This window comes from Streptopelia decaocto (assembly GCF_964273445.1).
Source record: "Streptopelia decaocto genome assembly, chromosome: 3".
Taxonomy (NCBI): domain Eukaryota; kingdom Metazoa; phylum Chordata; class Aves; order Columbiformes; family Columbidae; genus Streptopelia; species Streptopelia decaocto.
This window is the reverse complement of record NC_138656.1, coordinates 32640031-32665177: the sequence shown is the minus strand read 5'-3', so window position 1 is coordinate 32665177 and position 25147 is coordinate 32640031. Positions and strand designations below refer to the sequence as shown.

At 42.0% G+C, this 25147-nt stretch overlaps 2 protein-coding genes across 2 annotated transcripts in view; one reads left to right on the top strand and one right to left on the bottom strand.

The window, feature by feature from the left end:
- Positions 1–18870, top strand: part of GLP1R (glucagon like peptide 1 receptor) — a 90061-nt gene extending 71191 nt beyond the window's left edge. Inside the window, exons 8-13 of the mRNA XM_082048085.1 lie at positions 1407–1467; positions 5583–5652; positions 6370–6458; positions 10314–10452; positions 11332–11373; positions 15874–18870. Coding sequence (XP_081904211.1) covers positions 1407–1467; positions 5583–5652; positions 6370–6458; positions 10314–10452; positions 11332–11373; positions 15874–16041 — 569 coding nt within the window. The 3' untranslated portion in view covers positions 16042–18870. The remainder of the gene's footprint in view (positions 1–1406; positions 1468–5582; positions 5653–6369; positions 6459–10313; positions 10453–11331; positions 11374–15873) is intronic.
- Positions 18871–19012: 142 nt separating this feature from the next.
- On the bottom strand, positions 19013–21249 carry SAYSD1 (SAYSVFN motif domain containing 1). Its single transcript, XM_082048086.1, has 3 exons — positions 21067–21249; positions 20694–20986; positions 19013–20540 (listed from the first exon to the last, which is right to left on the bottom strand). Exons 1-3 carry the CDS (start codon positions 21223–21225, stop codon positions 20378–20380), a joined length of 615 nt encoding a protein of 204 aa, XP_081904212.1. The 5' UTR covers positions 21226–21249; the 3' UTR covers positions 19013–20377.
- Positions 21250–25147: the final 3898 nt, after the last annotated feature.

Below are 25147 nucleotides of genomic sequence, written 5' to 3'. Positions count from 1 at the left end.
ACACATTTATGAAATGTGTTCAACCACTTGCCCCAGTAATCTCTATGCAATTCATTATCTTTACTATTACTTTAATTGTTGGTATTTTTTTCTTGCTGCTCTTTATTCTCTTAAAAAAAAAAAAAATATTGAGGAGAATAATTGGTTTTCCATATCTGTAGTATTTAGCTGTTCTGATAGTAGAGAAAGAAAACAGTGCAACAGAGAGAAGGATTTTGCTGATAACATGCACTACAGATGTACTGCTTGTATATTTTCAGACACAACAGATCACTGATTTCCCTGTGGCTTCTGCTGGCAGGAACTGTGTATTTGCCCCGTGCAATGCTTATCCTGCACACTGATGTTCTTATGGTCCCTTACCATATTGGTTCTTAAGAATGTAATAACAAAGCACATTAAATGTTGCCTTTCAATGTACGTACAGCATCGGACACTGTCCAAGTTGTTACACAGAGGAATTACAGACAATCGTGATCCATCCTTAGGCAGAAATTCCTCATTCTGCTTGCTGAGTCTCAACTTGCTCTCCTTTCTCATGGGCTTTTTTGGCATTGCCTGTACTGAGCATTGGTTGGTAGATGCACTTTAAAATTATTTTCTTAAGACCTAGGCATTTAATAAATAAAAGAAATTAATTTGAGAGCCTTTGGCACTGTAAACAAGTAGCGTCTGCCAGCTTATTTGGCTTTTCTCTCTTCCCTTTACACCCCAGATGAACTGACCAACCATAGCACATGCACTGTCAGGTAAGCACAGAGGACTAAGCCTTTTCTCAAGACCAGATGCATCTGCTGTCTTTGCTGCAGCCTTTCAAGTCCTTGCCAGTACCACAGCCCAAACTTGGGATTTCTCTGCGGGGGAGGCTTGAGCACACTTGCTTTGAGTTGTGTGCCCACGCTCCCCTTTGCCATCAGGGGTATGTGGGGCTGAGTGTGCTCCAGCCCTGACACCTATAGATAGCCTGAGCTTGATGCTACCTGAATACAGTGTAGCTGACCCACAGGCAGAAATGTGGATGTGAAGGTTCAGGTCAGAGAGCATCGCACTCCTCTTCCTCTTTAGTCTGAATTCAGAGGCCAGCAGAGCTTCATTGCCTTGGCCACTCTGTGAAACTTCCCACGGGAAAGGCGGTATATGCTGAGTATGGGGACAATGGTGTGCCGTGGTTCATTTCTCATGCCTCTTAGGAGCAAGGTGGGGGCCCAGGCAAAATGAGTTACATCTATTAGTTACTGGAAGGTTACGTTCCATCTCTCACCATTGACAACCATCTGTGCTGTGTACGAGCTGCAACCCTGCTACCAGTTGGTTGTGTTGCTCATCATTATGTGGGGGGTTTGTCCTTTTCTCTGCTTTTCCTTGTCTCTTAATGTCAGTGTCAACCTTATCTCCTCTCTTCCCAGGTGTGCCAATGCTGTTTGTTATCCTCTGGGGAACTGTCAAGTACCTTTATGAAGATGAGGGGTTGGTTTAGTTCTAATTTTTCTCATTTGTGCTGTATGTGTGCACTGGCAGGTCATTGTTTGCTTTCTGTTTGGTGTGGTTGGCTTTGGCAATGTGCTGAAACCTCATATAATTGCTTCTGTTTTGTCTAAAGGTCTTGCATAACATTTCAAAAAGGAGCATATGTTTCTTTCTGGTCAGAATTTTCTGCATGTCTGAATGAATCTATCCTTTTGCAGGTCAGGGAAAGGTATGTTTTGTTTTTCTGTAGTTACAGTATCAACAGTAGAAGTCATCATACCCAACCAAGACCACTCCTGATATTGTGCCTTTGGCAGTAGCTGTTACAGTTATGCTTCAGAGGAAGGCAAAAACCTCCCACACGATTCTGCCTGTGATTTGTAATGGTTAGCTTATGCCTAGAAGCAGAGATGTGATTGCCCGTTCTTGTTTAAGCTTCTGTTATTCAGACCTTCTTAAAATAAAGGCATATTTTCTGCCTGCTTGTGTTAGTCTTGCTGAAGTCAACTATACCACATGCAAGACTGCTGCAAAGCACAAAATAATTTTTGTCCATTTTTACCATAGTTCCTGGTCTGGAAAATTGCCTTTATGTATGCTTTAGGTACTAAACAGCATTGCATAATAGTTTGTTGTTTTGTGGTATTTTTTAACAAAAGGGAGAGGAAAGTGACTTCGTCTTCTTGGTTACACTGACTGCCTGGAAATATTTAGATAGGTTTATTTGTGATGAATTAAGTAACTTTATGCTATTTCCTTTTTTTATTCTAAATGTGCTATTTATTTGGTCTTCCTCTTACTTAGTTTCCAGACAACCCAGCCAGCACTTTTGTAGAGGGTCCTTTTTTAATTCCTCCCCCCACAACACAATCCTTTTTGGAGAGATGCTGCAAGGCCAAAATTCAGTGTAGTCAGAGCCATTCCCAGACTTTTTTCTGGTGTTTGTGAGTATTAAAAAACAGGGATTTTTTCCAGTGTCCTTCATAATACTGAACCAGTTGAGTCAGAGCTGCTTCTTCTGGCTTAAGTAATGCTAGGATTTTCTGACTGCCCTTTTCAAGGTTGACTCGATAATATTTGTAGCAAGATTGTGGCCATACTGATGAATTGCAAGCTTTGTTGAAATTATTAGAACAGGTATATAGAACATGCGGCCCCTGAACAGGCGACATTCCATGGGCACATTTTCCCATTGATGTAGAAAATGTATGCAAAGTGCTCATGCTGAGCCTCTTACATTATGTGGTGCTCAGACCTGATTTATATTTTCTATTACGGAAAACTGTCACTCACTGCCTTCAGCAGATCTTAAAAGGGGCAATTTTGCACCTTATTGAATTTTCTAAATCTTGTATAAATATTTGTAAAATACAACAATAAATAACCATGTACAGCAGCTTCTCTGAAAGACAAGATTTCTGTGCCTTGGGCAGGCATTTGCTGGAGCAGCCAGGGATATCTTTCTCACTGCCACAGCGCTGTCACCAGGGATGTGCAGTGAGCTGTAAATTTCATTTGTGACTTAACTACTACCCTGGCTATGAGGAATAACTGGAAGTAAATGTGATCAGGGCTGGGAATTTGAGGCAGTCCTGTGAAGACAGCCATTTGAATGAAGGACTGAAGCCTGCAATACTTACTTGCAGACTGACTTCTTCTTTCCTTACATGTGCAAGTGTAAACCCCTTTAGAAAGCACTTGCTGTCTTTAAGAGTGAGCTATTGAACAAAAAAAACCCTTTTTCTAGATCACAAATAAAATTAAAGGCAGGATGTGCTTCTTAGTTATTGGACTATGTCTAAAGAGCTGATACTTACACATCGTTGTTACTATCTGCAATTAATTTTGGGAGCAAGACAGCCAGACTACAATATTTTTTAAAAATGGAGCTGCTCAGCTGTGCCTCCTCCAGGTAAAAATTCAGTGTTTTCCTTTTTAGAAAAAGAATACCAGATTGGTAAGCAAAGGCAGAGACTTCCCACTAGCGTTTGTTTCACTGGACCTATTCTTCATTCACAGCTCTGAGTCTATTAGTTGCCCAGTATCTTCTTAGTGATACTGAGCAAACTGCAGGGATAGATCCCAAACACAATAGATGGTGGTGTATTTATGAGTGTGGCAATCCCAGAAAGCACAAATGGGCAAGAAATCATGTACAGATCTATCAGTTTTATTTTCTGGACACTTTTATTGGGCTGTAATGGCGTTTTTATTGCACATATTTGTATAAATTTAAAAGCAGCTAAAACTGTTTTATGCCACAGGAAGCAAATTAATACACACAGAATGTAGCAGAGTTAATATAAAGAATAATTTCTCAGCCTCTATCATTATCAGGAAATTTTAAAGTTGCCCCTGCTTCCACTGCCACAAGTCAGACAATTAGAACTCCACTTCCAGCCATGCCTATTATCCCTCCGGTCTTGAAGGGTTCAAGTAAAATTAATTTTAAAGGCTGCATGAAGCCAGCTCCCAGTCACACGTACCAAGAAGTCCTTCTGTTACTCAGATTCCAACTCAGGTACACTGATTGCACCCCATACATACACCTTTTTTCTCCAGCATCTGAAATACAATTGAATTGTACATTGCGGAGCTGCTGGTTGCGATAATGTGCTTGTTTTATGCATTAAACTGAAAGGTAAAATTAAATCCTTAGACCCAATACCAGCAAAGGAATATGGGTTTGTCACAGCCAAGCTGTTTCATTTTCCTCTGTGTTACCTGAGCACGTGTGGGTGCATTGCTGTAGCATGGACCCCTACCACATGCTGCACCCACCCTCTCTGGTTTCTCTCAAGCTGACTGTCCCATTACAAGGCTGGGTGACTTTACTCTCTGCCAACATCACTCAAGCTGGAGCTTCGTAGACCTGTTAAGAAAACCTAAGAAAAACTGAGCATATATATATTTTGTCAGGTGAGATTTGGAGATGAGGAGGAACTTGTTTTGTGAAGGAACATACATTTTCTGTAGTGCTGTTTCATAGTTTGTTTCACAGCCTGCTGGCTTTACTGATGGCTGCTGCTTTTGAGTAATGCTGAGCAATATGGTAGGAGGCTAACAAAGTTATTTTATAGGAATATTAGGAATGCTGTCACTGCAGCAACAAGTGAAGTGTCATCTGAACACTGCCCCAACACCTGGGCCGCTGTGCATACACATAGTCCATCATACAGTTTTGGGTGGCTGGCTGTGGCCGGGGTGGCACCTAAAAGTACTAGATGTACAAACCCCCAAGTGTAAAGTTCCAGTGATCCCAAACTGTGGCTTTCAGGCATCATGTTTCTTGTGGTTGTTCTCCGATATTATTCAGGGACACAGGAATTTAAAAAGCTAAAAGAAGACTTACAGAGAGAATGAAGTATTATATTGCCTGCAGCGTTACTTGCATGGCAGAAAGCTCATCTGGCCAACAATATGTGGAACTATTGCTCCTGTCTTTGATTTTACTTGCTTATAACTTTTAAGACTTCTTTGGGGTCTGAAACCTATACATATACACTGAAGGAACTGGGGTTTGCTGCCTTGCTTTCTCTTGGCTGAAATTAGTAGAGCTTTTTTGAAAAGAAGAACAAACAAAATAGATAACAGATCTAAATATTGTTATGAGGAAAGTGATGATAGGTAATGGGATAAAGAACTAATAAACAGTTAAATAATAAGATGATCTGACATTTGAGACTGAAGAGTAATAAAAAGTAATGCAGAAAGAGTAGGATAGAAACCACGCAGGCAAGGTCTGACTCAGACAGATTCCCCGCCTTCTCCTTTCAGCCACAGGACAAATTTGACCTTGGTTGTAATGGACTGAATCTTCACAATTAACTGATGGTAATTCGTAGCAAATTGTGGAGGAGAGCTAGACATTAGTGGGCAAGAAAGGCAGGCAAGTAGTATCCGGTTCAATTATGCTAGCTGCAATAGTACGAAGCATTCAGTGTTTCTAAGAAGCAACTGCACCTGTTTCCATGTCAGCATGATGTGCTTTCCTGGTATCTAGTCCTCAATATTGTTTTCCATCTGCATTGCTGTGACAGAACAAAAAGCGGGAGATTTTAGTAATGTACTGAAACTTTTTTCTTCTCGTCTCCTCCTTTTTGCCATCTGTCTAGTTGCTGGAGCAGAAACTACAACATGAATTACTGGCTGATCATCAGACTGCCCATTCTCATCGCCATTGGGGTGAGTATGTGGCAGGTGTAGCAAGCTGGCAGATTTTGGTGAGAACGGGACATAATATAGTACAAAGAGCAGATGTGCATACACTGCTGTCCATGTCCAAAGGCTTTGGGGGTATTGACATTTTAATTCAGAAATGTGATTTTGTGAAACCAAATTGGTTTCTGTCACTGGAATTCCTGAGTAGCATTTTGTTTGATTAATTTGCCTGCTGCCATGTTGCAGTGGCAGAACATGATAACAACACAGCATGCTGCAGCAATCCTGTTAACTCCGCAGTGTGGGGAAAGCTGTGGCAGGTAGTACAGCGAGGCAGAAGATAGTATTCTAGGTATTAGGCTACAGAACAGCAGCAAATTGTGTGGCACTGTGGAGCAATGCCATGTTCTGCAGCCACAATACTGTGGCAGTCTCAGACCTCCAGACAAGGCAAATGCGACGGCCCACACCTTGACTGTGTCGCCCTCCTCAGGCATGCAGGTAAACTCCCCTACTTTATTTAGTGAACCGCCTGTGTTCTTAAAGGTGACTTGTGCGGTTACAAAGGTTGTATTTAAAGCACAATTTCTTAGCAAGGAGTTGAATTCCATGGCAAATTCTGCAGCTGCGAAGTAGGAGGGTGCACAGGGACCTACACATGACTACACAAAACAGCTTTTTTGAACACTTTTGCACATGTGTTTCTTGATGATGATATAAACCCATCTTTCATTTCTCCAGGTAAATTTCCTGATCTTTATCAGAGTTATATGCATCATCATCTCCAAACTACAGGCTAATTTGATGTGCAAAACTGACATAAAATGCAGGTATGTAATTTAGCAGTCTGACACTTTCTCTGCCTCTCAAAATGGAAGCAGATAAGTAGGGAAGCAGATAAGCAGAAAAGCAGTGGATTGGCAGAGGTGGTTAAAGATCTTAGGCCTTGAGTGATGCACATGTGTGGTGTCACACATTGGTATGACTGCTTGGACCATCAGTCCCTGGAGAAGCCTCTTGGTGAAGCCAGGGCAAGTGTTATACCTATGTTATAGATAAACAGAAAGCTTGATTTTTAGTTCATTTCCTTATAGTCTTCCATAATACTGGGTGAATATTAATTAAGCAGATATTTTTTAAGTACTTGCAGCAAATGCAAGTACCTCACATAATGTGAAATAAATAATGACAAGCAATAGAAATAAAAGCTTTACCTTCAATGAAGATCAAGAATGGGGCTCATTTTGAGTATTGTTCCTTGTTGTTCTTGCCAGTCATTACTGGGACAGTCTTTCAATCTTGAATGCATATGACGTTTCAGAGAGATGTCAGATTTGTTACAGAAGTGTTCAATTTTTATTCTGCAGGCTTCACCCTGTCCGTGTGTGTATTATTCCCATTATTTAATCACCTTGCTAAGATGCACAGTCACATCTTTCATTTCTGCATCTTGGAGAATATTTCTATATTGCAGTATGAAAAATAATGTAAAAATAAGTTAGCCATAGGGTGAATTAAACAGTGTGGAGCTTACATGTTCTGGTAGCCACACTGTTACTGATGGCTGACTTAGATAGTTTGAAGTTGGGTATTTCACTGCTGCAGCCTTCTAAGCTAGAAGCTTCTAGCATGTATTTTGGTGTATTCTCATCAGTATAGAGTTGCCTTATATGTTACCTACCTTATTTACCTCATGTGAAATTTTGGAAATTCTGATATGTGTTTAGAGCTCAAAGCAGAGAAAAAGATTTCTTTTAGTGAGGTGTTGGCTTTTCTTGCATCCCTACTGTTGTTTTGAATATATGTGACTTTTATTTGCCAGGGTAAAATTTACTGGGGTGGAAAGGAGGGATTTTCCAGCTCCGATAGCCTGAAACTGTTTAAAAATCTGACAGTAAATTTGCCCTGTCAAGGGAGAAAGCCCTTGCCCTCATGACTTCTGCAAGCAGGAGGAAGGTTTGATACAGCTGAGCCATTTCTCAGAGGTGCAGGTTCATTCAGTTCTTCATATTTCATGTTCAGAAATCTGCTGTATAAACAGAAAGGCTTTATCAGGAAACAATTTACCCAGCAACACAACCTTCTTCACTGGTAAAGACTGTAGTCTTGGTGATCCTTCCAGAGGTTGGTCGTTACAGCCAGAATCTTTGGGGAAGTCTTTTACTCAAAAGGGTTCAGTTCATTGGTGTGCCTCTGATGGTAATAAGACCAGGGAGCTAGAGATTCCTGAATGAGAAAATTTTTCCTTTTTTTTTTCTGCCTAAAAACACTGGAAAAGATTTTGAGGGAAGACAGAACTGCCGTGTTGGAATGTGTTCTTTTAAACAAGGGCCGGTCTAGGTGCCCTAGAAAGTCACGAGTTTAGATAAGTTTTTGTATAGAAGGGAGAAAAGAGTTTTGCTCTGGAGCCAGTCTTTCCTCCGCCTCTCTCCTGTTGCCCGTTCAGTTGATGAAGAGAGAGCTCACTGATGAGCATGACAGTGAATCCCTTTTCTCTGTGGGAGGGCTGGAGTTGTGCAGAAATTTCTCCACTTGCTCAAGGAAAGGATTTTCTCTAGGAAGGTCTTAATTACCCAGGAAGCCTTTTCATAGGATTTTGAATGGCTTCCTGTTTAATGCAAAGCTCTCCAAGATTCCCATCTAGAACAATTAGCATTCATTAAGTAAAATAGAGATTTGCTGTACACCTACACAACTCACTTTTTTTACCCAGGCAGTGTCTCCAGAGCCAATGCAACATCAGCCTCCTGCTTCTACCTCTATCTCAGACAGGTGGTGGTGGAGCAGAGCCTCCATCACAAGACTTGCTGGTAAGCTGCTCTTTTAAACAAGCCCCCTACCCCCAATGCAACAGTCTGCCTAGATCCACTAGAGATCTGCATTTCTGCTTACCTGTATGTGTAAACTATATAATTTTGATAGTTGCTTTGATTCACCATCCCTTAGTCCTTGTGTACCAAGGATGTTGACAGGCTAGTTGGTTGAACTGACAGGAGCCTTGTGCTTGGTGTGTAATAACCCCATGCAGCAGTACATAATGGGCATTGACTGGGTTGAAAGGAACTTCACAGAAGACCCAGAGATGCTGCAGGACAAAAGTTTGAACATGATTCAGCAGTGTGCCCTTGTGACAGCATAGGCTGACTGCAAGCTGGGCTGCACTAGCAAGAGCATAGCCAGAAGGTCGAGGGAGGTGACTGATCCCATCCATTCAGTGCTTGTGAGACTGCTTTTGGTGTCCAGGCTGGGGCTCCCCAGTACAAGAAAGACCTTGCGTCCTGTCCTTCTAACCCCTTGGGACTTGGATCAGTTTTGCACCAAACTAGTTCTGGGGCTGGACCAGACATGTAAGGAGAAAACCCAAAAAACTGGGTTCAGTCAGTCTGGAGAACAGAAGATTAAGCAAGGCTTTAATTGCAGTCTTCAGCTACGCAATGGTGGTTATACAGAAGATGGAGCTAGAGTCTTTTGAAAAGTGCACAGTGAAAGGACAAGGGGTAGAGGTTACAAGTAATAGCAAGAGAAATTCCAATTCCACGTCAAACATGAAAAAAAACCCACAACACAGTAAAAGTGGTCTGACACTGGAAGAGAGGCCCAGAGGGGCTGTGGAGGACCTTGGAGATAATAAAAACTTGGCTGGACACAGCCCTGAGTAACAAGCTATGAAGTAGAGTTGGACAAGAGACTTGCAGAGGTCCCTTCCAGCCCGAGTGATTACCTGATTCAGAATAGCAGCCAACAACTCTAGGGCACACAAGATCTACTACGTACTGTCAGCCCTGCTAGTCGAGTGATTTTGTATCTACTGAATTGACTCAAGACAAATCACTGTGAGACGTTGACAGGTTCTGTGACCCAGGGTAGCCTGGTAAACTCTCAAGTGAGGCCCAGGCATCTTTCATTATCCTATTGGGTGGCTAGCATGTATGTCTATCAAGAGAGAGTTAAGGACCGTTCTTGTGAATGTTTTCCTGTGGTTGTATCCCTGAACATTGCTCTCTTACTGGTGAAAAATGTTTTATTTATGATTGGTTTGTCATTTTTCCTTTGTTAGCTGTGTCTTTGAACGTGGTGTTTAAATCATGGAGTCATCACTCATTGGAAGACAGTTTAACTGCTTTTACAAAGTGTTTTGCAGTTATGGTTAGTTACAATGTTTTGAAGATTTAACACACCACAGAGATGGGAAGGAATAGCAAGTACTCCTGCCTTTGCCAAGACATTTTAAAGATATTTCAGCCATTGATAGATTATTTTTTTCAGGGCATCGACAAGGTAGGTTTTGGTCATCTTTCCCACGTACAGATGGGGAAAGGGGTACACAAGAAGACATCTCAGGTACAAGAAAGCATATGACCTGCTCCTGAGTTTGAAAGATTTTCCAGGTGAAATGCAGCCAACAACTGAATACAGAGCTTTGCTCACAGCAGTAAGGAGTCTGCAGTGGACTGGCAGGGGCGGTTAAAACATGTCGAAACCTACTAAGCTTAGTTTTAGCATTATTATTTGTTTCCTGTGTGCAGCCTCTGGAGGAGAACCCTGCGACACAAAGTGGTGCAGTGTCTTAGCAAAGTTGACAATGTGTCAGAAGCAGAATGCAGACACGGTGACTTCCAGTCACCATTGTGATCAATATAGATCTACTCAGTAGCATTGTTTTTTCTCTTTCTTTGTGATCTTAGGCTGGCCAAGTCTACATTGACTCTAATCCCGCTGCTGGGGACCCATGAGGTCATCTTTGCCTTTATTACTGATGAGCATGCCAGAGGGATGCTGCGCTTTGTGAAGCTTTTTACTGAACTCTCCTTTGCTTCTTTCCAGGTAGCATTCACACTGTGCCCATCTCAATAAGATATTTTTTAACTGCTGTTTGGGGACCTGCTTTCTCACTCATTCATTGCATGTTCCCTGTTCTTTGTATTTAACACTGGTTATTACAGGATTATGACAGTGGAAGAGAAAGTATGAGGACTAATTTTTAATAGCCAACTTAGATGTTAGTGTCACATGCTCTTATTTTCCATGTCTTAAATTTACCACAATAAACTGGAATTCCTATCCACATGTTAATACCTACTTCCTATGGGACACCTCAAAGCAATAATGAAATTGGCTGTAATTTCCTGTAATTGTATATTGACATTGCGGAAAGCAAATTTTGTATTTTCTCCAGTGTTTTTGATGCTCCTTGGAAAATCTGTGCTGTGAGGGGTAGCTGACTGTAGCTGTAACTGTTTATAAGGAGGATGTAGGTGTACTGTGATTTTGCTTAGCTGTTCCCTTAGGTAAAGCCATTTTAAGAGTCTCCTAAGAGAATCATTATTCTTCTAGTTTTGCTGCTCACAGACTTATTCCCTATTTATCAAGCACAGAGCTGTATTTAAGATCACTTAATTGTTCACTTGTGAAGTGTTTATAACTAGAAACAATGTAAGAAAAACAAGGGGAAAGGAGTCTTTAGAAAAAAATAATAGGTTGAAGAAAACAGTAACTCCTTTGTCCTAAGATCATGTGTTTTGAGACATAGTTTGGTCAAAGCTCTCCTCTGCCATCAGAACTGTTGGGGACCACAGATTGTCTCCATCTTGTTCTACTCTCATCATGCCAGTGTGGAACCTCTAGCCCTCTATGAGTTTATTTGTCAAATCTGGGAAACTGCTCTGCACTGCTCACTGCTCTTCTGGTTTTTGTTGATTTCAGGGGCTGATGGTTGCAGTTCTCTACTGTTTCATCAATAATGAGGTAAGAGAGACACTTGTTCCAATTTGCCTTATCAGCAGCCACTATAGGAAAAGGAAATTGAAAATGGTCTTGAACTGCTAAATTGTCCTTGTTCAGGACTTTTTTTTACAGACTCTCCTCTGTACAGCTACACAGAATAACTCCTCAGACAAATGTTGTTGGAAGGAATTCAGGCAGTATAATTTAGGGCCACTGTTTATAGACGTGAAATCTTGCAAGTTCTCTTGCTCACAGTCTTATAGTTTGCACTACTGAAGCTTTTATTTTATTAAGAATTAAGCTGCTCTTCTTGATCTGTCTCATACTGCTTCTTATTTGCTTGTTTTGGTGAATGTGGGAATAGAGCCTGCCTTATTCTGAGAACTCAGCTCATCTTGCTGGTGAGGTTGGAGAGTCCTCTTGGCTTAATGCCTGTACAGTTTGGTTTAGTTTGGTTTACCTGAGGCCCAGCTACTTGAAGACATCATCACGCTCTCATTCAAACTGAACTTCATGGAATGGTGAGCTCTCCCACAGGCCCAGAAGAAATGTAGCCAGGGCTTTGAGTTAATTGATCACAAGTACCATCTTCTATGGCTTCTGAATCCCAGCCCTGTTGGGGTAAATAGTTTTGTTCTGTTTCTCTATTACCTTCCAAGTGATTATTATTATTCATTCATTCAGCAGCCAAGTTTGCAAGGGAAGCAAATTTGGCAGCCCATTATTAAGTTTGATGCATATCAATGTGTTTTACACTCATGCTAAATCTACTTTTAAACATGATATGGTAATTGAAGATCACCTATTGAGAGGCCTCACTGAGGAATTGGAATCAATGGAAAAATGTTCTGCTTGGGTCATTATGGCCAGGCTGGGGTCAACAGAAAAGCAGCAGGCATCCTGAATTAAGCCCTGCAGGAGGCTGTTCCCTTTTGTAGTTTGTGGGTAAGATTTTGTTTAGGTGAATGTGTTAGTTGTGCTGCTTACGAAAGTCAGGTGGGTTACAGCAGGCTTTGCTGAATTATGAGTTAGAGAATGTTTATTTCAAATCCCTTGTACAGCTTTACAAGTCTGAAATGCAGCACCGTCTGCTGGTGCATCAGGTATTTCTTCTGATTCACTTTGGCCTTTGCTCATACATACATGCAGCCGCAGCCAGGCCTTTTGTAAGTAATGCCCAATAATTTCCTCCATGTGTTAAAAATGGCAAAGTTACGTCATAGCCCAGACTTAATTACAAGCCCTGAAACAGGTAGGCTTGTTTCATTTGAGGTAACTTACTGTGAAGTAGCCTGTGTATGTTTCTAAGTGGTCATCCAAATCTCTTGTTGCTATAGTTCTCTTGCCTTTGTAATGTATTTCCTAAAATCTAACCACAATGTGCTGAGCTTCACAGAAGACTGACAGACAGTCTGAATTATTTTGCTTGTTATAAAGTTTTTTATCCCTTCTTCTTAAAAGAAGGGAGAAGGATTTTGTCAAGCCCAGTCATCAGCATCCATAAATACGTGTAGAGAATTTTATTAGGTCAAGTCTTTTCTATTTCTTTCCTAAATGATATGAGAAATTTTTGAGTTTCAAACTGCTTTGCTTCCAATATACTGTATGTGTCTGAAGCCTGTCCTTGTTTGCTGTATGGTCTATATTTTTGTTTTTGTCTGTGACGCTCAGCAACTCCTTTTCTTTTTCCTTAACCATACAGCATGAATTTTTGTTGCAAGTTCTGGTGCCATATTAAAAGTAGAAATCAAGCTGTAAGATACATTAATGCTCTTTTGTAGTATCTACTCATGAAAGAATGTTAAAAAATGTTCATATTTAAATCATATTTCACCTGAAAGATTCTGGATTTTGTCTGATATTTCTCTGAAGTGAATGGCAGGGTCTCATCAGATTGCCTGTTGTTACTAATGTTCTCTGAAAAATATGCTGGGCTTAATATCATCAGTTTTTCTGCAGTTAGTGTTGCTTTCTGTAAGAAATTTTCTAACCAGAGATGCTGCCAGTTTCCATCAGAGTTAGTTTAAGCTGATTCAGGTTTCATTCTCTATAGTCTTGTTTCTCCTGTTTGCCTCCTTCCTGTCACAGTGGGAGTACACTTCACTCTCTTCTGCCGTAAAAGAATCTGTCCTGACTCCAGGATATTTTTTTAATTACTGCCCAATCTTTCTTCTTTCTTTTCATTCTCTATTCAGACTATCCAATGAATCACTCCACCAGCTCCGTCCCATTTCAGACCTGCTTTCCTTTCACTATGATTTGTGGAGATGTTTTTTTTTTGCCAAACTTTAACTTTTTTTGTAATCAGATTCCAGATTCATTGCTATGCTCTCAACATCCTAGCCCATCAGCTCCATTAAGCTCAATCAGCTCCTCTCTGTGAGAAGTGTTCTCAACCTTTAATCTCCATGACCATCTTTACAAGTTTTTGTACCTCTTTCCTTTCTCTTTCAAAATACGCTACATAAAATTCTTCCCTTTTTTTCATGGGAGTTTTGTTCTTGGTTCCCTTTTCCCTGTATAGCTTATTTCTGGGGAATCTTGCTGAAGAATTGCTTCTTCACAAAATAAATCTGAACCTATTCAAGGGAATAGGTCACATTCGCAGCTGCCTAGGCAAAAACTCAGTTCAACACAGAAAGCAGAGTTGCTCTTTACCCTTTTCCTGACCTCTGGAGAGAAAACTAATGTTCTGTCATTCAGTTCCATTCCTGAGACATCATCTCTGATACAGTCTGTTGTTCAAGTCTTCCCATTCACTTCATCTCAATCTTGCAGGCTATTTGTGTCATAGCTCTAGGATACAGCCTGTCATGTCCAGCCAGACTGAAGACTCATTTCCTCCCTTTGATTCTAAGATACCCATTTCTATTGCTCATTGACTTACTCTGTCAGTAAGTAAATTCATGCTTGCTTTCAGGATGTGCCTGTAAATGTCTACAACTGCTTCTTCCCAGTGCTGCCTATTAAAACAGCTGTTTTCCATGCCCACAAAAGGTACCAAGTACTGAGTTGGCATACAGTCAGTTCTTCTCCTGCAGACAGTACAGTCCCTGCATTTCACTGTTCCTGGGCTGTTCTCTGTCGTTCTTCTATACCAAGCTATCTCAGATACACTGTCTTTTTCTGGTGTCATTGTGCAACTTTTGACACAATGACCCCCAGTTATCACAGTAAAATACAAGCTTCTGTCTCAGCATCTTTTCTTCTGTCCCATTTGGTTGTGGCACCAGAGGGACACATTCCATTGTCAGAAATGCAGAGATACAGCCGGTACCCACCAGGATAGTAGTTAGTATAAGGGCTGTAGCCCAGAGTGGACAAGCCCCATTCGAGGTAAGCACCAAGGGAAGACAATTGGTTGTGTAAGGCTTTGCTACTTTTTGTAGGGCTGCCTCCCAGATTGGGTATTTTACAAGGAACAAGACAGACATACAACAGCTGGTTCCCTAGGAAGTTTCCCTCAGAGCATGAAGATTTCAGCAGCCAGCTTGGGCTGGAACTACCATCAATGTATTTAGTCTCTTGGTGGTCAGTACTGGACCCTAAAAGGAAACAAAAAACAACTCTTCAGAGAAGGACACTTGAGTGTCCCACCTATAGTGAACTTGCTTCCAGGCTGAAGCACACACCATAGTGAATTGATTACTGTAGTTGCACTCCTGCCTTTTTCTAAATAGAGTAATAAAGGTTCAATTTTATGTCCTCTGCCTTATGTTTTAAAAGCTAATGGAAGTTCTTACTGCAGTCAAGAGGTAAAAACTTTGCCCATGGAACAGGAAGATCTGAATTCTGTTATTGCTTAGCAGTTACAAGACCCTAGATAAACTTCCAAATGAGTACATAGATTACACAGTTTAACCCAGAACCTGCAACTGTATGAGTGTATTTTGTAACTTTTAAAAAAAAAAAGCTAGTATCTGGAATGAGATACTGTAATTGTTATTTAAAAAGGGAAAGGACAGTACAGTCTTTAACATGCTTAATTGCTGGCTTTTCAATTTGGAATAAATCTTCATTTTTTTGTATGGAATAAAAAACCATAAATATTCAAAGAACAAAAATAATCCAAACCATAATATTGTTTAAATCAAACCAGAAGTTAGAACTCTTAAGTATACTCGTGGTGACAATATTGAGTGGGAAGCCAGTCTTTGCAGTCATTTCATGACTGATAAGCAAAATCAACTTAATTGTTAGTTCTGGTAGGGCACAGAGTACGTTCAGTATTGTAGCTGAATGCAATTTAGAATAAAATAATGAAGGTGAGATTTCCTGGCACATAAAAGAGCTTTATTTCTACAAGTACAAGTGGATGCTGTCATTATTTTAAATAGGGAATAACCTACAATGGACTAATGAGATAATTGGATAATTTGAAGCAATAATATTGCAGGTTTATAGCATTGCCAGCTTTTCTCAGTAGTATGGTATCTTTATTTTTTCCTTGCTCTTTTCTAATGGAGTAATTTAAAGGTCTGATTTGTTCCACTTTCATTCCTTTTGCTTTCCTTCTGTTAGGTTCAGATGGAGTTTCGGAAAACCTGGGAGCGCTGGAGATTGGAACATTTGTATGTCCAGAGAGACAACAGTATGAAACCTCTGAAGTGTCCAGCCAACAGCATCAGCAGTGGAGGCACAGTAGGCAGTAGTGTCTATGCTGCCACTTGTCAGGCCACATTCAGCTAAGATTTCTGCAGGTGAATGAGACTGAGAGCAATGAACTGTATAATACACCTGAAAACCCTTAAATACCCAAGCAAGTGGCTTAAGTATGGCATCTCCAGCAAGAAACTTAAGCATATGCCGCTCATTGCCTGCAGGCTGTTGGACAAAGGTTTCTAGGGAAAGCAATCTGCTAATGTAATCAACACATCAGAGGAAAAATTGTTCACATCTAAAGTAAGTTAAAAGAGTTTCTTCCTATTTGCACACAAGGCCTCCAGGTGTCCAAAAGTTAAGCATAGCATTGATCCAGTCTGAGACCACAGGGTCAATGGCTCATTACTGTTGAGTGGGTGAGCTGAGTGATTGAATGATTAAATTACGAGGATACAAAATATGATTATTGCCAAAAAATACATTTAGGCTTTTATGGGGTAAGGCAAGGTGTTATCAGCACTTTTACCAAAAAAAAAAAAAAAATCTCAGTGGGACACAACTTGCATTTTAGGGAAGAATCAGTTTTGTACTAAGAGTTTCCCAGAGTTAAAGTTGAAAATATGCTCACCTGTTTTCTGAGTGGGTGAAAAACAGTAATGTGAAGGTCTATCAATACAGCAGGTAGTGTGGTGTCACTTGGAAAAAAAAATAAACCCAGTATCTGGTAGGGGCTTCTTCTGCTATTAATAGGTGCATCTTAGGTCTATTGACACAGATGGAAATATCCATTGAATACACAGCCCTTCCATTTTTATACAGTACTCTGCCTTTGCATTTGGCACACAGGTGTTAACAGGGACAGGACAATGACTTGTACTTCAAGGGGACATTATCTTCCTAAGCTATACTCTGCTTCTTGTGGGTACAAACACACAGAAGCCAGCTTGTGGCCACAGCTGCTCTTACCAGACGTCACCAACTTGGAAAAGATTGGGTAGTTCAGTGTGGGCTCACTTTTCTGTCTCCTCCAGCCTTGTTCGTTCTCTCCCGATGGGAGACACCCGCAGGGGCTGCGCTCCTGGTGGTGGGACAGCAGCTGTGGCGGAGGCGGAGGGTTCAGCACCGCGGACAGCGCCTGGCCCCCGCCTGTGGGCTGCCCGCCGCCTCCGCCACAGCCTGCGGCCAGCAGCGGGGTTCAAACAATCCTCTCAAACGCCATCCTAAACTCAACAGGCTTTTGTCTGTTCGTTTAAAACTGCGAAGGCTCTTGCAATGAATGCATCTACACTGCTCATTATGTTACCCACCCTGATGTTTACTGGAGTTGCTGGGTAAAAACAGAGGTATACTTACCAGCAGCACGTGACCAATCGCATCACTCAATAACATACTTTGCCTGTCTTTACTTGGCTGTTATTCAGGCTCCATTTACAGCAAAGAGGCAAGGTGCCAAAACTAGCTCTGAGAATATCCCCGTCTGTAGACATCCTGTAATAAGTAACTTTCATGGTGTAGCAGTTAGACTACTCAGCAGAGATTTTAAAAAAAAAAAAAACCACAACCCTGATTTTTCAAATCTTTCTTTGCACTTGCATTCACCGCCTCCATTGCCAAGAAAGTGGACTGGCTATTCTGGGATGTAATTCAGCATCTTTCCTGCCTGAAGCTAGATTGCTTTGCATGAGATTATTTAATCATTGTATTAGAATCCAAATTGCCAACAGGGTGGATTAGTATTGCAATCATCAGGTTAGAATTGAATTAGAGAGGATTGGTTACCTTCTTCTGCTATGATGCTTGTAATTGTGCTCCACGGGGAAGGAAGTCAGACACGTTTGTAGAAATCCGCCACAGGTCTCAGGCTGGCTTATGTACATTTAGCATGCTGGCTTCTACACGGGCCCTTTCCAGGCCTTCCCTTCCTAACATGGGTTGCAGAGCTGACCTTGGAATGAAGCACCTCAGGTTCTTCTATAAATTTAATAACTAGCTTCTATGTTGTGTGACCATCAATACAAAACATGATTACTATGTGCGTATGTCAACTGCTGTCCTGCAATTTAGTTAATTAGCTTCCAGTACGTAGAGAGTGTGCTTGATGTTTCTATTTAACATCTACCCTTAAGTGCTTTGAATAGGAAAAGACTAATAAAGTTAGTCACTGGTAGGTGAAAAGGCACCATGATGACAGATGAAATTTACAGCTGTATGATAATGCACACTGAAGGGAATAATTTCACTCATGAATATTGAAGAGTGGGTGCTAGTTTTCCAGAGCCCTGCTTAGTTGTGTGCAAACCTGCCAAAATGTTTCTGCTACTTGCACAGCTGTTAGCAAGATGATAGTTTTGCTATGAAAACAGGAATTATGGAAGACATAGGAATAGAAAGTATTTACGTGTGGTTACAAACCAGTACTTAGTTGCTGTCACAAGATGCTTTCAACAGTTTGACATGCTTTTGAGTTACTAGGCTCTTCTTGTCCCTCCCAGTTACTTAGGAACTGAGGGCTTTGGGGCCACAAGAATGGCTCCAGCACCAGATGACAAACTTACCTTGGTAACTTCTGCCTTGTTAGAATACAAGAGAAAAGTAAGATGACAAAGTAAGATCTTAGCCAAGCAGAGGGTTGTGGTAGAATTGTTTTTTTTCCCCTCTCTGATTAAGCACTCCTTCAAACCTTTTTAAATCCCCTCCAAGTACTGAGGGAATAACTCAGTGAAAGTAATTGCCACCAAAGCAGAATTACACTAATCATGTATTTTGAAAAATACTTTCAGCAAGGCCTAAACACCAATTTCTCCATCATACTTTATCTACTTCAGTAAAACCTTTACAAGCCTTTGTTCTTATTCATGCCATCTCTATCACAGAATTTATAATGTGCAGTTATTTGAGTAGTATGAAATAAACAAACCAACACAAAGCACTGGAAGAGATGAACTGTGTGAATTTTTATTACTTGTGCCTTTCAGCTTCATGCTCAGTTATTGTGGTAACTTGTTTCATGAAGCATTAAATAGAAGAGTCTATAAATTCACCTGGACATAATGTAACCAGAGTTTATAGCAAATGAAAACTTTATTTCCATCATTGCTGCTATAATGTTTTATAATGTCGTGGATGTTACCTTATATTTAATATTTATTTGCATGCATTTCCTTGTTTTAAAAAATACCCACAGTACTGAACTGTACAATATGTCAGATTATCAGCTCCCCATGAACACTATGCTGATGTTTATTTTTATTATTGTGAATAAAGTTTCAACTCACAAAATTCTGTCACTCACTGGTATATTTAAGTATCACCTGAGCCCTTCTTACTACATAATTGGAATACTTTTTAAGAATGAGAGGACTCACAGTCATGGTTCTTCCAAGGAAACAAAGCTTTTTGCAACTCTGTGTCTACTGCATAGAGGCCTTTGAACCTGCAGAGGCTTTGTTAATCAAAACCAAAATGCTGTACATTACTTGTAGAGAGTCATAAGGAATCAGTAAGAATAGTGAGAACACTGAAGGGTCTTTACCAGAGGAATACATGCAAATCCAAAAATTCTGTGCTTGGCTTTAAATAGGAACATTTGGAATTCACATAACAGACCAATATAGAAGCTAAGAGAGTGCTGTGGAGAGCTACTGATTGATGCTTAGCACTGTTAAATATATTACATTTGTTTCTCTTTCCAGTCCAATTAAATTCAAAACACTTCCTTTTGTTTCCCCAACCAATGATGAAACTTGGGGCAAGTCAAGCCTGAACATGGTGTTTAACTATTAAATTAGAAAAGGCACAATGAAACAGGATATGAAAGACCAATTTGTGACTCTTCTTCTCAACTCAGTCCTCACACCGAGAAGTTCTACCAGCTGCTCTTTACTAAGACTTTTAGTGATTTAACACAATGATCTATAAACTAAAAATGCTGGTAGATCATACAAGAACATCTGACAGTCTGTGGGAGGATGGTGAGCAGCATCGACAGCTGTGCTGTGTGAAAAGGACTGTATCCAACAACGGGGCAAATCCCTCTTTCTGTCTGAGGGCCTCTTGCATTTCCATGTCTGCTGCACACTGACCCTAACAGGTCTCTAAATTATGTCTAAAGAAAATCATGTGTTACCTGCCAGGAATAATAAGAAGTCTTTTTTTTTCTTGCTTAAATTACAAAACATGAAAGCAGTAATACACAGCAAACAGGGATCTGGTATTAAAATCGGATGTTTGTGTTAGATGAAAAACAAGAGTGCGAACAAAAGCAGCAGCCTATTTTAGGTATATGGATGGTGCTTCATGTCTTTTCTTCAGCAAGAGGATTCCAGACAGTGCGGGGAAGAAAAGCAGTTAACCATTCCGCTAAATGTGCTGTCAAACCTCAGCCTTCCTGATACCGCTGGCAAAGGTCAGCAGGGGCTGAAATTCACCAGCCAACCCGCTGGCAGCTCCCGCTGTGACCAGGCCGTGTCCCTCGGTGCTGCTGCAGCAGCGGCCAAACCAGCTGCCCAGGGTTTTGCTGCCAGCGCCCCAGGAAACGAGACCACAGCGCGGGATTTGCCACGGCTTTATTCGGGACTGGACCGCGTCTGGGGAGAGAGGGCCAGGACTAAGGCACAAGCGGTGTTTTGCATAGAGAGAACCCCCTTCTCCTCCAGCCCTTCCTCGGGTCCGTGGTCCGGAGGGGTGGAGGCAGCAGGGGGGGGCCGCAAAACGGCTGTCCCCGCCGGGCCGGCCGCTACCTCCCGGCGGCGGGCCGGTAATACAGCTCCCGCTCCAGCTGCTCGGCCGTCAGCGTCCCGGCGATGGCGGTGCAGCCGGGGTTGAAGACGGAGTAGGCGCTCAGCTCTCCCCGCCGCCGCTCGCCGGGGCCGCGGGTGCCGGCGTACATCCAGTAGAGCAGGGAAAGGACGAAGTAGGGCAGCCCCAGCTCCAGCTCGGCGAACAGCGCCAGCAGCACCGCCCACAGCAGCACCTTCAGCAGCAGCGGACGCGCCCACAGCGGAGCCGCCACCGCCTCCCCGCCAGGACGGGCCTGCGGAGGCAGCAGCGAGACGTGCCGTCAAGCACCAACCCGCCGCCACACGGCCCCGCCCCGCCCACCTCGGCGCTCACCTGAGCGCCGCCGCCCGGCCCCGCCGCGGCAGCCTGCTGTTCTCCGGCGGGCTCTGGAGCAGCGGACTTCCCCGGCGGCTCCGCGGGGCGCGGCGAACCGGCGGCGCTACCGCGGACAGCCCGGAATTCCGCCAGCCGGCGTTCCACGGCGGCCGCCATGGCCGCGCCGCGCCTGCGCAAGGGCGCGCGTGACGTTTATATGAGGAGCGGAGCCAAGGAGCGCCCCGCCCCGGGGGCAGCGGTTGCCGGGGGGCGGTGGGGCCGGGGAGGGGGCGGAGCGGGGAGGCACAGGGGGCTCCTCGGCCCAAATCTGGGGGAGTCACAATCAGCTGCTCCCCCGCCTTTCCTCTTCTAAACTGGTAGCCGTGCCTGCCATTTAGCTCTGGAGAAAAGCTGAAAAGCACCAAAGACCTTCCCTATATTTTTTTTTCCACTCCTGTATCCAAACTCTTCTCTTTAGTGACCAGTGACAGAACCCAAGGCAATGTCAGGAAGATGTGCCAGGGGAAGTTTAGGTTGGACATGAGGAAAAGGTTCTTCACCCAGAGGGTGGTGGACACTGGAACAGGCTTCCCAGAGAGGTGTCACGGCCCCAAGCCTGACAGTGTTCAAGAGGAGACTGGACAAGCCCTCAGACACATGGTGTGAACTGTGGGGTTGTCCTGTGCAGGGGCAGGAGTTGGACTCGATGATCCTTATGGGTCCCTTCCAACTCAGGACATTCCATGGTTCTATGATATCTAAACCTTAATTACTCGTATGAACACCAGGAAGAAAAAGGAGCAGGAGAGAACAAAGCATGAGGTGACCAAAGCCTGTAGAGCATGACTGATGCGTCAGTAGCCAGGGTGACTAGCAACATCTGCACTGGGCATTCGAGCGGCTGTTTTTGAGAAGCGCCGAGCAGCCAGGGCAGGGGCAGCGTGGTGGCCAAGGGCAGCTGTGCTGGGCATGGTCAGCAGCCCTGCTCGCTCGGCCTACCCAAGGTGGCTGCCATGGAGAAGCAGGCGGGAGACACTCCCTCCAATACAGGCCTGCGGGCCTCACCAACGACCCTCAGCAGGGATGTGTCCTACAATGTGGCTGGGCTGTCCCATGCTCTCTTTAAACAAAAAATCAAAATAGGGGAAATCATCTCTGTCAGAGACCTTATCGCTGTCTACAACCAGGAGGTTGTAGCATGGAGGGTGTTGGTCTCTTCTCCCAAGTAGCAAGTGATACAACAAGAGGCAATGGCCCCAAGTTGCACCAGGGGAGGTTTGGATTGGATATTAGGAAAAAAATTCTTCACAGAAAGGGTTGTCAGGCATTGGAACAGTCTGCCCAGGGAAGTGGTGGAGTCACTGTCCCTGGAGGTGTTTAAAAGGCATTTAGATGAGGTTGTTAGGGACATGGCTTAGTGCTAGAGTTAGTTTAGGTTATGGTTGGATTCGATGATCCTGAGGGTCACTTCCAACCGAAATGATTCTATGATTCTATGATCATCTTTCAGCTATCAGTAGAACCGAGAAATAGAAATTTATTTACAGGAGCCAGCTCTTAGCCTCAGGAGTAAAATATTTATCACTCTCCAGCAGTAATAGTTAGCGATGAGACATCATTTCATCCTGCAGTGCTGTTTCCAGTTACTTATAGCTTTCTCAGAAGTGACCTTTAGGGCTGAATATCTCTTGCATGTGTCAGCTCAGAAGTGAATATGAGAAGTCTAATAAAAATCAATTTGGGTGTTCTTAAGTTATCTTAATGTGGAAAAAATTGTGGTTTTTTTCTAACTAAATAATTTTTCAAATGCCTATTTTATGCTTGGTTACAAAATAACTTTCTTTTAACCTTCCGACTTTGCAAAAAACTGCCACAGTGTATGACATTTTTTCTCTTTACTTGTGGAAATTTGATTTTGAAATAACAGTCAAAAATATTTTAAGGTAGCATGCACAGGACATGATTTTATTTTGATTTTTTTTCCTTCCTCTTGTATTACTGTTCATGAAAACAGCTCCTCCAGGAAGTGCTGGGTAATTCCACATGTTATGTTCCACATGCATTGTTAGTCAAACTAATGGTTATACTTGAGTTTAATACCACCTTTGCAAGCTGCATCCAGTGATTCACTTGCATTCAGATTTTATTCCAAATGTACTGGTTTTAGTACATACTTGCTATTGTGCATCCAAATAACTGTTTTACAGCTGTGTCAGGCCACCTATATTGCCATGTGTTGTTAGGAAACATGTCAAAGCATGCCATGGCTTGTGCCTTTGAAGCCTAAGTCACTTCAGTAACCTCATCTGTAAATGAGTGTTACACTGCAGACAAATACCTAAACAAATTTGTATCCATAAAGTCTTAAATGACTTCAGTATATCCTGTTTTTAAACAAACAGCTTAACTGAATAGACACTTAGTTGTGTTTATTTGTTTAACAAACCTTCTGGACAATTTGTTCCCTACTCCGGTGCTTACAAAGGTCCTAGGCAGTTCACCAAGCCTTGTCTTTGGATCTTCAGCCAGTGGCTGGGAGGGCAGGGGTAACATGGAGAGGTTGAAGGACACCTTTCTGGAACTCCTGAGCTGGTCAATGCCTTTCTAACTATCTATGAGAAAATGAAATTGAATATAGACTTTTTGTAGGTGTGAGACTATGAGCCAAGTCTTGCTCCCCTTTGCTGCAGCTAAGTCAATGACTAATCAAATATGTTGGGTGCTGTTGATAGATCGCTCATGCTGCATTTATCACAGCAGCAGCCCATCACCACGTCTTGGCATCAGCAACCTCTTTATTCAATAGCTCAGGGCCTTGGTAAGTGGTTTGGAGTGTTGTTACTTCCTACAGCTGCAGATAACTGTTCATGCACACCAGCTTTTTCAGATGTATCAACACTAATCAAGTCGCATTAATTCTCTTGATGGATTAATCTAATTCATTGACAGGAGCTTTCTCCTTCATGAGATAAGCACCCACACACACGCTGACTTGCTAAGTGCCATAATGCAGACAGAAGGGCAAAGCATTATTAATGTAACGACCTAGCTTAATTAGTTCAATGGAGCTGAGGGAACATTAGCTTTAGTTGTTGAGGTCTTGGAGAACACGTATAAAATAGATTGAAGTGCACAGATTCATACTTGTTTAATACCCTACAGAGCTTTCTGCATATCCATTTACTAATCAGTTCTAAAATGCAGAGAAGAGCTGCTTCCTTTGTAAAAAGTGTTCATTAATTTTATTTCCTAAAATAACAGCGTCAGGGTACTTTGCCTTCAGACGTAAAGGAAATTTTTTGTCTGTCTTTTTATTGAATGAGTTTAGGTTCTGAATTGCAAATTTTCACATCTCTCTGGTCTCCAAAAGCATGCATTTGTATATTCAGCAGTGTATGCTAAAAAGCGCTGAGATACTAGCATTTATGTTACTGCTTTATATGCTGAACTGCTCTATATTTAAAGACATTAAAACATGGGCAAAGCAGAATTATTAATATTTCTGTCACAACTCTGAAATGTTCCTTATAATTTCATGGGAAACTTCAATTTGAGAAAAGAGCACAGTAAGTATCCCTCACTGGTACAATGCCAACTGTAAATGTCAGATATTTAGTGAAATCATTGTAACAGAAAAGAGAGATAAGCTACTTTATTATATTTAGAAAATAACACCCCATGAGCATTCTAGCTGGGATTGTTTTGCCATATTCATAGCTTTGATCTTTTTTGAAAGTCAAAATTTTGAAAACTGTTACAGAACTTCAAAGGTCAGAATACTGTGTTTTGATTTTTGTCATACAGAGTGGGCAATAATGCAGCTGCCACCTGAAATTCACTATAACTGAAGTGAAAGGAAGCCTGATTTGTCTCTCTGATCTGTCAACGTTGTTATATTTGGTTTAACCAGGCCACTCTTCTCAAAACTTAAAAAACCCTAACTTTGTAAATTAACTATCAAAGCATTTCCATGAAGTTGGAAATACATAAGGCTCTTTGATCTTGGCATGAATATTTTTTTATTCTGGGTTTGCACAGCACTTAACCACAACAATGCCTAACTAGATGCTGTAACAGCAGTTCCCTCATTTCACAGACA